Genomic DNA, 16,042 nt, shown 5'->3' on the forward strand with positions numbered 1-16,042 from the left:
CCTTTCATTCCTTCACTGGAGCAAACAAGATCGCCAGACCTGTGCTACCTGCCCTGGTCGTGTTTCCTTTGACCAAAAACCCATCTACTTCTGACCTTCTCCGATGGGCTGAAGGAAGAAAGAAGGGTAGGAGATGAACTCTGTGCATGTCATTGAGAATCTGGATTTTTCTTAAACACAAGGCCTGACATGAAAGCCTCTATAATGTGTTAAGAAATCCAGGTTTGTGCTATTAAATAAAGGCCCTTAAAAAGGAGGAAAAAATGGAGTGATTTCATTTTAGAATAATAATCCCATTTTACCTAGTTGTGGTGAAGGTTAAAGACTATAATACATACAAAAGTTGTTTGTGAACTCTGTAAACCTGTCTAGAGACTAAATATTGTTAAATGCTAACCAAATGCTATACAAATATTAGCTAAGTGGCTGAATGTTTCCATGATGTTGGGATTCACATAACTCACATCTGCCTTTTGTTGGTACTTGCCTGTGATTTTGGCCAGTTCTCATCTCTGACGCAGAAATGTGGGGGCTGATGCTAGCACCTCTTAGTTCATCAGGACTGCCTTGTCTTCTGTTTGTGTCGCTTCCAGTCTACACTAAGCCTTGATGCCAGAGAGCTGTGTGGGAAAGAAGATGAGCTTTTGAACGACACGTTCCTAGGTTTGAAGCTCAGTTCCACCATTTACAGTGTAATTTTTGTCCAGCCGTTGAACTTCTTTGAGCCTCAGTTTCAGATAACAGTAATTTTGTAGAAAGGCAGTCATTTGAAGGAATATGTATTAATGGTAACAGTTGCCATTTTTAAAACATTCTTTGCCAAGCACTGTACTTGAAACTTTTTATCTAATTCTTAATAAAGCCCCCACAATGTAAAGTTTCCTTTTACAGGTAAGATAAGGAAACCAAGGCTCACAGAAGTACAAAAAGTACCTAGCATCATGTCTGACATATAGAAGATGATCAGTAAATTATATCACATGGAACCTTCCTTCAGCGCCTCTCAGCCTTTAATATACATATCAGTCATCCAGAGATCTTTTTAAATTCTGATTCAATAGGTTTGCATAATACTGTTGTTCTCTGGACCACACTTTGAGGCCCTCAGTGACTCCATAGTCTGATAGCGGTTCTCAGCCCTAGGTGCTCATTAAATTCTGATTGAAATAGTCTGGGATGGGACCTGGGCTTTTTCTTTCTTTCTTTCTTTCTTTCTTTCTTTCTTTCTTTCCTTTTCTTTCTTCTTTTCTTTCTTCCTTCCTCCTTCCTTCCTTTTTTCTTTCTTTCTCTCTTTCTTTTTTTCTTTTCTTTTCTTTCTTCTTTTCTTTTCTTTTCTTTTCTTTTCCAGAAGCAGTTCAGCACTGGCCTCCCTTTATTCAAAGAAATCATGTGCTGAATCTATACGTGTGTGTGTGTGTGTGTGTGTGTGTGTGTGTGTGTGTAGACAGAAGTGCAGTTTCTGTAATTGAATCTCAGGTAGGGAGGGAGCAGAGAGATTAGTGATCCCAAAAGACCTCATTGGAGTGCGGCTGCTCCTGGAAGCAACAAATTTGAAAAACACAGGTCTCCAGAATACATTTCCAATTCCTATCATGGCATTTGAAACCCTACATTATCTAACCTCAGCCAGCTGGCATATTTGCTGTTCTCCCAACAGAGAACTCACTTTCCTCCTCCCTGCTTTATTTCTACACAGTGCCTTTATTTAACCTGTTATGCCCCATCTTCCTGTACCTGTTGAAATCTTCTTCATCTTTCCAAGCCAGTTTAGTTGCCACCTTTTTTTAATGAAGTCTTTTCCTAGAAAAGGTGTGGTTTATGTCAGAACCACCTGTGGGATATGTTCAAACCACATGCTTACCCTGGCTGAGAGAGTCTGATGTTTCTTCTCAGATCACTGCTGACACACGACCTGGGAGTGCTGTGGTGTAGGAAAGCCCACCCACCTGGAAATGCTGAAAATCAAATCATTCTTTTTGCGGGGCTCCTGTATCATCTTAATTATGAGTCCCATGGAACACATACATCTTCCTTCTCCCATGTTGCCCAGTTAGGAAGCCCATTAGGGATCAGGACTGTTTGGTTTGTTTGGTTTTGTTTCTTTTAAATCTTGCTCAGATCATAACACAATGCTCTACACATAATAGGCACTGAGGAAAAAAGGTAGGAAACTTGAAAATAAGTCTCAGCACCCAATAGCCAGTATTTTGGTCTTGTGGAGACCTTGATCTCCTGAAGTGTAATCACAGGAAAATTTTGAATTAAGTCTGCTAAATGCCATCTTTTGTTGACAGTCAATGTCTTTTAACACAGGATTATTATTTACAGTAGAGTCTATTTTAGCCACCTGACACCTCCATCTACAAGGCTGACATTTAGCCTTTCTTCTCCTGACCTTGGGGAAAAAGTGTATCTCTCTATGTATTGGTATTTTGTTGTTGTCGAAGTGGTAATGTGTGTGTATCGTGGAGCTGAGAAAATGAGTATTAAAGCCACTAGTCTACAGCATCTGAGAATTCTGGCTTGGTAGAGTCTCACATGTTGTTACAGGATGGAACATGAGAAACTGAAGCTATTCTTTACTGAATTAGAAACCAGAAAAGATGGGACTAAGCAGTCAATTTGTCACTTTCTGTCATGAGCTCAGTATTTAACAGGAAGAAGTATGGTGGACAGAGAGAGATATTAGCATACAAGGTGTCATACACCAAGTACAGAAAAGGGAAGTCAGACCCCCTAAAGAGAAACCCTTCCTATTTGCATGTCTTGGGTCCAGGAGTAAAGGATGAGGTGAGCTTCAGGACCCTGATTTGCCTGATGACTAGTCCCTCATTTGGACTATGGCTGATAATATCAATGGCATAAATTTACATAACCCTTATTATGGGCCAGACACTATTCTAAGCTGTTTACATATATTAACTCATCTACTGTTCACATCAACTCTATGAGGGAGCCACTCTTTCAAAAATGAGGCAACTGAGACAATAGGAGATTAAATAACTTGCTGTAATTCACATATTTAATGGCAGAACCAGGATTCAGACCCCTGGTTGTCTTGATCTGCAACTATACCAGTAGACTAGTGTTTTACTTAAGATGCTTGTGTATTATTTTTCAACATTTATTGTATATCTGTGTGTGCAGTTTACTTTTGCCATTGGCCTTCTATTTGACCTATTGAAAGAGAACCCTGTTGGTGGATCTTGGAGCCACAGAGCGATGTCAGGAATACAAAGAAAAATGCAGGTTGTAGGATACCACAGCCAGCCTTTTCTGGAAGAAATTAGATAGCTGTATGAAGAAATCGTTGTTTACCATTTTCCTATCCAAGAACCAAAGATGTTCCCAGCCAGTGGAAAGTGTATTGAGTATATTGGAGGTATTTAATCCACTTGGGAAAGAAATTGCCTTGATAATAACTTTGTATACAAATAAATAAATCTTTATAAAATAGCTCACAGTCCCTAAGATCTGCCACATCTCAACTTCCTTTTTTTTAATGGTTTTTTTTTTTTTTTAGAGAGAGAAAGAGAGGGAGAGCACGAGGAGGGAGACAGAGAATCCCAAGCAGGCTCCGTGCTGTCAGCACAGAGCATGATGCCTGGCTTGAACTCATGAACCATGAGCTCTCATGACCTGACTCAAAATCAAGAGTTGGACGCTTAACTGGCTGAGCCATCCAGATGCCCCTGCCCCATCTCAACTTTCAAATGGAATTTTTACTTCAATACTGTATTATAAATGTTAGAAAACAGGGGCTCCACAGGGCTCCTGGGTGGCTCAGTTGGTTAAGCGTCCGACTTCGGCTCAAGTCATGATCTCACAGTTCAAGAGTTCAAGCCTGCTGGCTCAGTCGGTTAAGCGTCTCAGGTCATCATCTCACAGCTCATGAATTCAAGCCCTGCTTTGGGCTCTGTGCTGACAGCTCAGAGCCTGGAACCTGCTTCATATTCTATGTCTCCTTCTCTCTCTGCCCCTCCCCCACTCACACTATGTCTCTCTCTCTCTCTCTGTCTCTCTCTCTCTCTCAAAAATAAATAAACATTAAAAACAAAATAAAAAACATGTTAGAAAGCAACAAAGCTACATTTGGAATGATACCAGGAAAGCTTATATTCTGTCGTCTGTGAGTGGTAACTTTTTTGAGAACTAAAAAAAAAAAAAAAAGTGAGAAGGATTTGACTTCCTCAAACTATGTAGAGGCATCAGAGGCTTGCACTTTTGTCAAAAGCTTATTTAACCTTCAGATAAGATCAGTAGGCACATTAAAGATCTATAGCCATCCTGTCTAACACATGTGTGGGGGAACGTTTTAAATAATAAAGAAACATGACCTGCTGCATTGGCTAGCTCACATGCCGAAATGGCTCTTACAGTACAGGTAAGAGAGGCTAGTTCTGGAAGTCTTGAGTACCTTGAGCACTTTCATCTCTCAATATAGAATGGAGAAAAGGCACAGAGTCAAGTTGGGAGGTGGGCAGTGAAAGCAGTGTTGCAAGAAGTCATCCGTTTGCTGAAGAAATGAAGAGAGTAGCATAAAATCAGTATTTCTAGTTTAAAAAGCTGAAAAAAAGAAGAATTTGGTAGCTAAAATAAAAATGGCTTTTTACCAAACCTGAATCTAGTCCTTGAAACATGCCCAGGATAAAAACGTGAAAGGAAACCCAGGTGTTAGTCCTGATCTCTGGTCTCTTCTCTTACACAGGGCAGTCCATTATAATGGTAACTATATAGTTTCTGCAGTTGAGTCTTCGTATCTAAATTGATAGCAGTTGTGAAATGGTAAGAGCCTCTCCTTAGGATCAGAGCACTCTGGTTTTCTGCTGTGCGTGTGGTCTTGAGCAAAGCATTTCACTTTGCAGAACCTTAATTATATCACTTTTTTTTAAAGATTTTTTTTTAATGTTTATTTATTTTTGAGAGACAGACAGCATGAGCGGGGAAGAGGGAGACACAGAATCCGAAGCCGGCTCCAGGCTCCGAGCTGTCAGTGCAGAGCCCGATGCCGGGCTCGATCCTACGAATTGTGAGATCGTGACCTGAGCTGAAGTCAGATGCTTAACTGACTGAGCCACCCAGGTGCCCCTTAATTATATCACTTTTAAAATGAAAGCTTTGGGGGTGCCTGAGTGGCTTAGTTGGTTGAGCATCCACCTTTGGCTCAGGTCACGATCTCACAGCTCATGAGTTCAAGCCCCGTGTCCTCCTCTGTGCTGATAGCTCAGAGCCTGGGGCATGCTTGAGATTCTGTGTCTCCCTGTCTCTGTCTGCCCGTCCCCCACTTGTGCTCTGTCTCTCTCTCAAAAATAAATAAACATTTTAAAAAAATTTTTAAATGAAGGCTTTGGATAGAAGAGATTTTCAGTGAGAGCTTTTTCATTTTTCAGGTTCTCACCCTTGCAAATGCATGCTAAGAATTGCTACTGAAGTCCGTAATTTTTTCTGTGGGGAAGAGGGTGTGTTGAAAAGGAAGAGAAAAAAATCTGCAGATAACTCAACTTATTTCTAGAGTCTTTCAACTAACTAAAGGATTATATAATTCAGTATTTTAAGTAATTCTTGTTGATTTTATGCCTGATTGTCTAATTCAGTAGAATTCCAGTCCTGTTCTAATGCTTCTGCTTCTTCTGTGTTTTGAAAAAGCTGAACTAGATGGTCTCCCAAGTCTTTATAATTGTAACCTTATTTCTAACAACCCACATATACAAAATAAGATTTGGTTCTTTTTGGCTGTGACTTATCTTTGTCCTTACAAAGATAATGTGTCTTATCAAAATGCAGCTTAGGAGGAAAAGGAACAATATGCAGTTTTTCCCCATGGTCTTCCTTCCTGTTTCCCAATTTCTCTGTTTCTCCCTATTCATTATTTTGTACAGTTAGGTCTTAAAATTTTGAGTCTTTTGCAAAGTTGTATACTCCTTGCAATATATCACACATTGGGAACATTTAAATATACACAAACACACACATACACGTAACACGGAAAGAAGTCTAAGGTGTCATGACCTCAGAGTCTGCCTTCTTCAGTAACTTTCAGAAGGCTAGTTTTATGCACTAAGCATACTAACTTACTTAGCTACTACCTTCCCTGGGAAAAGGAAGTATTGTGATTATTAAGTAGTAGTTATTGTTTCATTTAAAAACCTCTTTTTCTCTAGTCTCTTCCCTTCTACTGAGTTGTTGACCCGTTAAGAAAGGATACAAATAGATGACGGTAGTGACTTTAAGGTAAGATTTGATAAAAGATATCTACAGTCAAGTGAAGTCATTTTTTTCTTATTCTTCACATTTCAAATCTGGGAAGTGTGATTGAGGACAGAGATCCTCGCATTTATTAAGCACTCATTGACAGAAAGTATAAAATAATTCTTTTTCTTGGAATACTTCATGAATAAGGACCAGACCACTAAGAACTAGAAAGAAAATGTATGAAGGAGAAAATATCAACCATTCAAGCCTAGTGAACGAAATGGATCTTTTCTGTCACCACTATTATATTGTAACTTCCTAAGATGTTGTGGTGGGCTTTGGTGTTACAGGTATTCAAAACAAAATCTATAAACAAATACAGGAAACCTCAGGAGTTGATGAAATACCATTCTTCATCTGTGTTCTCAAGAGCTACAATCCTGGCCTGTTTTCTCAACACCCTTTTAGCCATAGGGGAGGTTTTTCACTATCAGAATGAGTTCTTTTTTTTCCTGTGACCCAGATAATGCTGTTGCTAAATATTTCTTCTTTCCCCAGTATTAAAGGTCCCCAAAATAACTTTTTATAATGCTGTTTTTGCATAGAATGTTACCACTTCCAAAAGAGTACTTAGCCTTTGAGGGGAAGGAAGATGTCACTGAGGAGAATGTAGCTAAGTTGAGGCCTATGGGACGAATAGAATGGTCAGACCTACAGAGCATCTTATCCGAATCCAGGAGGCAAAAAAAAAAGCCCAGCTGTCTTGAAGGTTTTATAGCTAAGTCCAATATGACCGGAGAATGGAGCTGGAGGAAAAGGGAGTGGCAAGAGATGAGGCCAGAAAAGTCAGCTGGAGCCGGGTATTTGTGAAAGAAAATTTGGGTTTGATCTTGAAAATATTAAGAAGCCAGAGAAAGCAGGCAAGCAGAAGATCCCATTTAAAGGATTTTCTGGAAATTGCCCTATCAGCAGCAGTTTGATGGATGGATTGGAGGAAAGCAAGATTGGAGGCAGGGAAACAGGATGCTGGTGCCGTCATGTAAGTAAGAGCTAATGCAACCAGTAGACAGATTACATAGATTGTACAGGCTTTGGGTAATTTAGAGAAGAGAAGGAGGAAGCACAATCAGGTGACTCTTGGGTTCCTCCCCAGATTAGAGGTTCCATCAGTGTTTGATGACGAGATACCTAGAAGGAAGATGAAAAAACAAGGAAACTGAGAGTAGAACCTCTCAGGAAGCAGACACTGAAGAGATGTCTTTGGAGAGGACAAAAGAATTGGAGAAGTACACTAGAGCAGAGAGTGTCTCTTGGAGAGATACCTGGGGAAGGGAGCTGTTTAGGAATCAGGGAGTAGAAGCTACAGTTTTAGTAAAATGAAAACAAAAGGCACTGTTGGGTTTAGCAACAAATAGGTCAGCTCATGGCCTTGAGAACAGTGTGAAAACATTTCCCCCTTAAATCCCCCACTCCCACATGTTTTTTCTCTTTTCATTCATTCATATCATTCCTACAGTTTGGTATTTCCCCTCTTCAGCTGCCTTTCCTACCTTCCTTATCTGTAACTGGTCTGAGCCTTGCTTTCATGTTTTCTTTTAAGGGATAGGCCTATTCTTTCCTTCCAGTTTGACATTAAAGAAACGTGTGTTACTGTGTTTTAAACAAGCAGCTCAGTATTCCTACAGCTGTTTACTCTTAGAGGGACTTTGGACGTATGGGCAGCAGGTCATTTGCCTGTGAACAGTGTGCTCGCCACTGGAAGGGATGAATTCGTCTATGTGGAATCTGACATATAAGAGATTTCCAGAGCTCTTGAGAAATCCCTTGTGCTGTCTCCTCTTCCCCATTCAATCCCCATCAACTTCAGGTTTGTGTGGGCATATCAGAGATTCTCTACAAAGGCAAGTTCCTTGTCCCATGGAGCCAGAATTCTTACGTTGCCTGGGCTTCCTTACTCTTTCTCTATCTCAGAGTCAGTGTTAAATGAAAAGGCAGCAGACACAGCCAAAATTTCTTGGTCTTAGAGTCACAGCTGGGGCACAGCACATTGAAAACATTCAGATGTATTTAAAACAACTTATGATCTTAAATAAAGACAGCGCTTAGTCCTTTTCAGCATTTTTATTGTAGATGTGTTACATTTCGCATGTACAGAAGGGCTCATCCTCTGTAGGCAGCAGCACAGAAAGCTGAACAGTTTACGATGTTGATCCTCTGACAGAAATTGTCCACGTGGCAACTTTGGTTATTCAACTAATTTGTACTTTGCTAACTGATACTTGCATTTTAATAGATTTGTCTAATTGCATTTTATTTTGAAATAGAATTCTGTTAGCTGTGTTTATCTTTTTTCTTTAAAAAAATAAAATCTGAAAATAAAGTTAAGGGTAGTAATCATTACAAATACTGCAAGAGGGAAAACATTGCAAATAACCTCATACCTAAAAATCATGATGTTAAATAAACGTTCCGTTCGGTGAAAAATTGGATTTCCTGGAAGTGGCAGCTTGGATTTCTGATGGTTTCCAAAGTTCTGCCCTATTGGAATACGTATCCTAAGATTAGGTTGCAGGGTCGTGGTGGTGAGTCTTGGCAGCCTGTTTTCTAGTCCTGGGATGTTGAAACCCTTCTTATAAAATCAGGCAGTTAATCTTTTGAGTGTGTTGGTGAATTTCTGTGTCATGCACAGAGCATAACGACTAGAATAGCAGCTATCATTTGGAGGCTTATTATTTGGGCTTTTACAGGCCCCATTTTCCAAGCTCCGGGAGTACATCTCTGATAAAACTTCACAGTTGTCCCACAAAGTTAGTGCTGTATTGCCCCATTTTGCAGATGAGGAAACAGACAGATGGAAAGAGTATATAAGGAGAGTACGTATTTACCCAGGGCGTATACAGGTGGGAGTGGAATTCCGACAAGCAAGTCTGACTCAGGCCCATTCATGGTCTTCACCATCACTCTGTAGTGCATATGTCCTCTGACACCAGCTTTTATTTGATCAACTTAAGGAAGAAACGATCACTAAAAATATAAAACGGTCTGCAGCTTCTGCTTCTCACTTTTTTGATCCAAGTATGTAAAAGTCCTTTCTTCTGTTTTATGTAAATCCAAGTCATTCTGACATATTAAGAAAACAATTTGGCCAGTAGGGACTACTGGAGTTTCTAAGTCTGTACTGTCCAGTATATATATGACCACCAGCTACATGGGCTAGATTTCAATTCATTATAATCAAGTGAAATTGAAAATCCACTTCCTCATTCTCACTAGATCCATATCAAGTGCCTAATGGCCATGTGAGGCTAGTGATTACGATGGTGAATAAGAATAAGCACAAAAACATTTCATTATCACACAAAGTTTTATTAGCGCTGCTCTAGAACACTGTTGTCAAATAGAAATATAATATGAGCCACTTATATAATTTTAAATATTCTAGTAACCACATTAAAAAAATAAAAATAGTAAAGTTAGTTTTAATATATTTTTAGCCCAGTGTATCTCAAATATTATCATGTCCACAAGTCATTAACAAAAAAGTAATGATGTATTTTACCTTCCTTTACATTGTCATTGAAATTTGGAATGTATTTTATAGTTTATAGCGTATCTGAATTTAAACTAGCTGCATTTCAAATGCTCAATAGCTACGTGGCTACCATATTGTACGACACACTTCTGGACTTTTATCCCAGGGTTTTATCAGCTGGGGCATATCAAAATGGGAGTGGGTTGGGGCACCTGGGTGGCTTAGTAGTTTAAGCATCCAGCTCTTGATTTTGGCTCAGGTCATGATCTCACGGCCATGGACTTGAACCCCGTGTCAGGCTCCACAGTGGGCATGGAGCCTGTTTAAGATTCTCTCTCCCTCTGCCCCTGCCCCACGCGTGCACACCTGCATATGCTCTCTCTCAAAAAACAAAAAATGGGCGCCTGGGTGGTTCAATCAGTTAAGTGTCCAAATTTCGGCTCAGGTCATGATCTGAATCTCCCCTCCCCCCTCCCCCCGCCCCACCATCGTCAGGCTCTCTGCTGACAGCTCAGATCCTAGAGCCTGCTTTGGATTCTGTGTCTCCCTCTCTCTCTCTCTCTTTCTGCCCCGCCCCTGCTCACCCTCTGTCTGCCTTTCTCTCTCCCTCTCTCTCTCTCTCTCTCTCTCTCTCAAAAATAAATATTAAAAAATTTCAAAAAACAAACAAACAAACGGGCACCTCGGTGGCCCAGTCAGTTAAGCTTTTGACTTCGGCTCAGGTCATAATCTCACGGTTCCTGAGTTTGAGCCCCGCATCAGGCTCTGGGCTGACAGCTCAGAGCCTGGAGCCTGCTCCGGATTCTGTGTCTCCCTCTCTCCACCCCTCCCCCGCTCACACTCGGTCTCTCTGTGTCTCTCAAAAATAAAAGTTAAAAAAACAAAAACAAAAAAACAAGCACAAAATGGGAGTGGGACAGAGGGCTGTGTAATTCAGGAACCATTACTATAAGCTTTGGGCTTGGAGGGAGTGCACAAATGCCACTTCTCAGATCACAGAGGAGGCCAGCCTGCTAAAACTTAATCTGTATGTATCAGAGAAGTGATAGAAGTCTTAGATGCATTTTGAAACACCACCCTGTGTTCAATATAGTTTATTACTACTAGTACTTTCTTTAAAAAGGCACATTTGGACGGTATAAACCAACTCAGAATGATGTTAGCTCTGTTATTTAATCCATTGTTGATAACTGCACAGACAGCTGACTGACTTCAAAGAACCAATAAAATTTGGTATTCTGACTAAGAACCAAATAAAATCTAAAATGTGCACTAATTAAATGTAAATTATTTATAGACAGCGGCTGCTTTTGTGAGACGTCTCCCGACTTCTGCTTCTGAGTCCCTTCCTTGGTGGCACTATTTGGTTCCTCCTCAGCCCAAATTATGTAATTAACTGTGATGGCCATTCTTGGAAGATCATCTTAAAATTTCTCAAATGACTCAGAAAAATTGCGTCTTGGTATTGTGGAAACATGTCTACGCACATTGTTTCATAGCTGTGTTCTGTGTGTGTTTTTTCAACTAAATTTCTTCATCCTCCTTGAAGTAATGTTGTAACTACAAACCTATAATTTACTCTACTTTTAAGTTCTTCCTTCTGATAAACTTATCTATTCATATTGAGTCTAATTATAGCTCAAGGCGTAACCATGTGTATTATTCATCTGAATGAGTGAGCTTGTCTGGCAACAAGGAGCTGTTGTTGCCAAAGCTTTATTGTCATCTGGCCTCGGTACATTCTGTCTGTACCTCACTGTCAGCTTCAGGAGAGGTAGGTAAAGAGGATGCGTCAGGGGTGCGTGCCCTGCTTCTCAACATATTTCAGCACTTTGCAATACACTGTGATCTGATTTTATTTTTTTACTTCATCCTTTTTAAATAAGAGAGATCGAAACTAGAGACAAAATTGAACTCTGCTTCAGGGAGTCTGGGTGGCTCGCTCAGTCGGTTAAGTGTCCAACTTCGGCTCAGATCACGATTTCATGGTTCATGGGTTTGAACCCCGCGTCAGGCTCTGGGCTGACAGCTCACACACCAAATCACAGTCTGCTTCGGATTCTGTGTCTCCCTCTTTCTCTGCCCCTCCCCTGCTCAGACTCTATGTCTCTCTCTCTCTCAAAGATAAACATTAAAAAAATTGTTTGATTAAACTCTTCTTCATTCCCCATTTTCAGAACTATCCCATCACTCACCCTACACCTCTCTCCTGTTCCCTGCACATCCACTGTCATGAATTTAGGTCTGTCTTTTTTAGTTCATTTCTTTAAAGACTTGGACATATATGTGTGTCCACAAACAATATATAAAATACTGTTTTGTACTTCTAGTTTATATAATAGGATCACACTGCACATATGCTGCATGTTACTGTCTTCATGTATGATTTTGATAGACTTTTTTGGCACACTTGTTCTTAATACAAAAACTTGGCACATATCTAAGAACATATCTAACGCGTAAGTAAATTATGAGACCTAGTAATGAAACAGGTAACTCATGAATCCACCATACATACTGAAAAGTAGACCATCATCAGAACCATTGCAGCTCCTAGATACTTCTCCTCTACCATCTGATTCTACCCAAGAAACTACTCTTTTGAGCTTTGTTCTCTTTCATTTTCTTGCCATACCACATATGTATGTGTCCTCAACAATATATGTTCTTGTTTGGTTATTTTTAAACTTGATGAAAATGCTATATCATATTGTATATATTTCTTTAGACTTGCTTTTTTTATTCGATCTGATATTTTTAAGATTTTCCATGTTAATCAGTATATTTTCACTGTATGTAGTATTCCTTTGGATGAATTTATTCCTTTTCCTGTCAATGGACATCTGTGTTGTTTCCAGTTTTCTATTACAAATAGTGTTTCCATGAACATTCTTGTATATGTCTTCTGGTGCACATGTGTAAAAATTTCTCTGTGGTATGTACCTAGGAATGCAATTGAAATGTTGTAACACAGGAGTATATAGATTCAACCTAAAGTCCACGTTCTTATCCAAAGTGATTGAGCACTCTTCAGCAATGTATAGGAGTTCTTGTTTTTCCACATCCTCAACAGTTGATTTTGTCATGCTTTTATTTTTGCCTGTATATAGTGTAAAATAATATTGAACTGTAATTTGAAGTTTTCATTTCCATAATTTAATGAAATTGAATATTTTTCATATGATTATTGGCCATTCATGTTTCTTCTTTTTTGGAAATGCCTATTTATGTCTTTTCTAAGTTATTGCTAGTCTTTTTCTTTTTGATTCACAGGAATCCGTATACTGGACACTAGAATTTGATCAATTTTATATGATCCAAAAGTCTTTTCTTAGTTGGTGGCTTGCCATTCTCTTTAGGCAACCTCTTAAACTTCTGACTTTTGCATTGAAGTGCTTAATCCATCTACAACAAGGGTTTGTATATTTATTGAAGTAGAAATCCAGTTTTTCTATTTGTCATATACAAAAACTGTTTGCTTAGCCCCATCACTTCTGACATATATCAGATTCCTGTAAGTGTGCAGAAAAGTTTGATGATTTTCTCTAAGCTTCCAAACACATCTTAGAACCAAGTTGTCAAGTTTATTTTTTTCATAAGTTTATTTTTATTTATTTTGAGAGAGAGAGAGAGAGGGGGAACCCCAAGCAGGCTCCTCATTATCAGTTCAGAACCCAATGCAGGGCTCAATCCCACAAACCATGAGATCATTACCTCAGCCGAAATCAGGAGTTGGATGCTTAATCATCCGAGCCTCCCCATCAAGTTTCATTTTTTAAATAACTGTTACACTTTTGATTGGAATTGCGTTGGATCAATATGGGGAAAATTGACATCTGTAGGATGCTGGATCTCCCTACTCATAAACTCTCCATTTATTTGATTCTCTTCAAAAAAATCTTACATATTTTTATGAAACTTATTCATAGGTTTTGTGTGTGTGTGTTTCTAATACTATTACAAGATATTTTAAAATATATTTTCTAATGTTGTTAGTGTGTTGAAATTCAGTTGGCTTTTCATATTGATCTTATATCTAGCCACTTTATAAACTCTTTTATTAAGTTTAATAAATTGTATATAGATTTTTTTGTGTACATAAATACTGCAGATGCTCACAGTTTTATTTTTTCCATCTCAATCCATACCTTTTGTTTTTTCCTTCCTTATGTCTTCCATACCTTGATGGATATGATCTCTAATACAGTATTGATTAGAAGTATATGTAGTGGGCGACCTTATCTTGTTCCTCAATTTTTAAAGGGTATACTTTTGGTATTTTGCCACTGAATATATTAGTTGCTGTGAGGTTTTTGGTAGATATTCTTTATCAGGTTAAAGAAGTTTCTGTCTATTCCACTTTTGCTAAAAAGCTTCTTTGTCATAAATGGCTATTATTAAAGCCTATTGAGTGCTTTTCCTGCACCCACTGAGATTATGCCTTTTTTTTCCAACTTTAATATCTTAGGTAAATTACATTAATGATTTTCTATTATTAAACTATCCTTGCATTTCCAGTGCATATCCCAACTTAATTAAGATGCATGCTTTTGTGCTACACTGCTCAACAATGAAGTTTTTGTAGATCTAAACTAATTTCAAAATAAGAAAGAGTAGTAACTAAATCTTTGTTGACAATAAAATCCTCCCCAAAGGGTTTGCTACTGGACATGAGGGTAATTTGTGGCTATTAGATGTAGGTATTAGCTTGATGTAGCAAAAAGAACACTGAAAAGCTGAATTATAATCTCATTTTGTCCTTTTGTTCACCTGAGAGATTGCAATTCATGTGACTCATGTGGGCATTAGTTTCCTCAGCGAGTTTCTCAGAGTCAGAGACAGATGTTTACCGCTACTCGCCATGTGGCTTCACTTGCTTTCCTATTAATGTATCATCATCGAACAAAATGTACTTACTAGGCCTTAAGACGGGGCAAAAATCTATTCCTCAAGGAACTTCTAGGGAGTGGCAGAAAAAGTAAACACTTTAAAAATACAGTTATGGGGGTGCCTGTCTGGCTCAGTTGGTAGGGCCTGCAACTCTGGATCTCGTGGTTGTGAGTTCAAGCCCCACGTTGGGCCTAGAACTTACTTTAAAACATTTATTAATTAAAAACATTGTTATAAAATGAAATACATCTTGTTTTCTACAGGCCACACTATTCATGATACATGAGGGCCAAGGGAGCAGATTCTTTGGCGGGAAAAGAGAAAAGAGGAAGATTCACGTGGGATATGATACTTGAGCTGAATTTTATGGCTGATGAACATTTACTGATCTCTGTGAACCTCATTTGTATTCTCAGTTGTTAACAGACAGATTAGACTATTTTTTATTAGACTTTATTTTCTCTAGTGGCCCTTCTGTCTTCAGAAATTTGTCTCTTTCACTCTATGACCAAATCATCTTTTTTAAGACCTCACAAATAATTTCATGCTTTATTAAACATTTGTGCTTCTACCTCTGGTCTTTGGTCCTAGGAATCTTTTGTTCAATAGGTACAGGATTGTGGATGGCAAAACAGAATCTTCCTGATTCTGTTTTATTAAGTAATACCAACATCTTTTCTTTATAGAATATTGATGATACTGACAAGTGAACCATCATATAGAATTATCCTACTTGTTGTGTTTTATTGCAATTGCTCAATTTATTGTTACCAAAATAGAATTTTTTTTTAATTTCAGGGTTTACATAATCTCTAAGCACATTTCATTTGTATGTCTTATTTCAGTGCTGGACCCAAAGGAGACAACATTTATGAATGGAGGTCAACTATATTGGGACCCCCAGGATCTGTCTATGAAGGAGGGGTGTTCTTTCTTGACATTACCTTTTCACCAGACTATCCGTTTAAACCCCCTAAGGTCAGTATGAAGTATTCATCCATTTTTAGCAATATGTACTGTTGTATATGTATACACATATACATATTCTTAAATATACATATCTAGGAATGCATGTCTATTCTGTTAACACAGACAGATTTCCAGGGCTAATTGTATTTAAAAGGAAACAATGTGAAAAATTATAGGCTATATCCCTACCCCAGCCCCTCACTCATATTTCATTGATTTTTCTCATCCTTTCTCAGCGTCTCCTTTCTGTGGTTTATGTTGTAATGTAACATAAAACAGCATGTAATGGGTGGAACTAGGTGAGTGAGATTGGGCCTGTGCCAGCCCTGGAACCCAGAAAACCAGACACAGCCTGAAGCTGGAGCCAGAACCGAGCCCAGGAGCCAGACTAAATGCAGAGGGAGTCCCACCACTCAAGTCTTAGGGTACTTAGGGTACTCCAGCTGTGGAGTTTTGAGT

At 38.8% G+C, this 16,042-nt stretch overlaps 1 protein-coding gene across 5 annotated transcripts in view; it reads left to right on the forward strand.

The window, feature by feature from the left end:
* The window catches only part of UBE2E2 (ubiquitin conjugating enzyme E2 E2), a 374,957-nt gene that overhangs the window by 270,677 nt on the left and 88,238 nt on the right, over positions 1 to 16,042 (forward strand). For 4 of the 5 annotated variants that reach the window (XM_060638557.2, XM_060638559.2, XM_060638558.2 and 1 more), the window contains one exon: positions 15,460 to 15,592. The exons of the other annotated variant lie outside the window; for it this stretch is intronic. In XM_060638557.2, coding sequence (XP_060494540.1) covers positions 15,460 to 15,592 — 133 coding nt within the window. The remainder of the gene's footprint in view (positions 1 to 15,459; positions 15,593 to 16,042) is intronic. 5 annotated transcript variants of the gene reach the window in all.

Source organism: Panthera onca, chromosome C2, assembly GCF_046562875.1.
Source record: "Panthera onca isolate mPanOnc1 chromosome C2, mPanOnc1 haplotype 2, whole genome shotgun sequence".
Lineage (NCBI taxonomy): Eukaryota > Metazoa > Chordata > Mammalia > Carnivora > Felidae > Panthera > Panthera onca.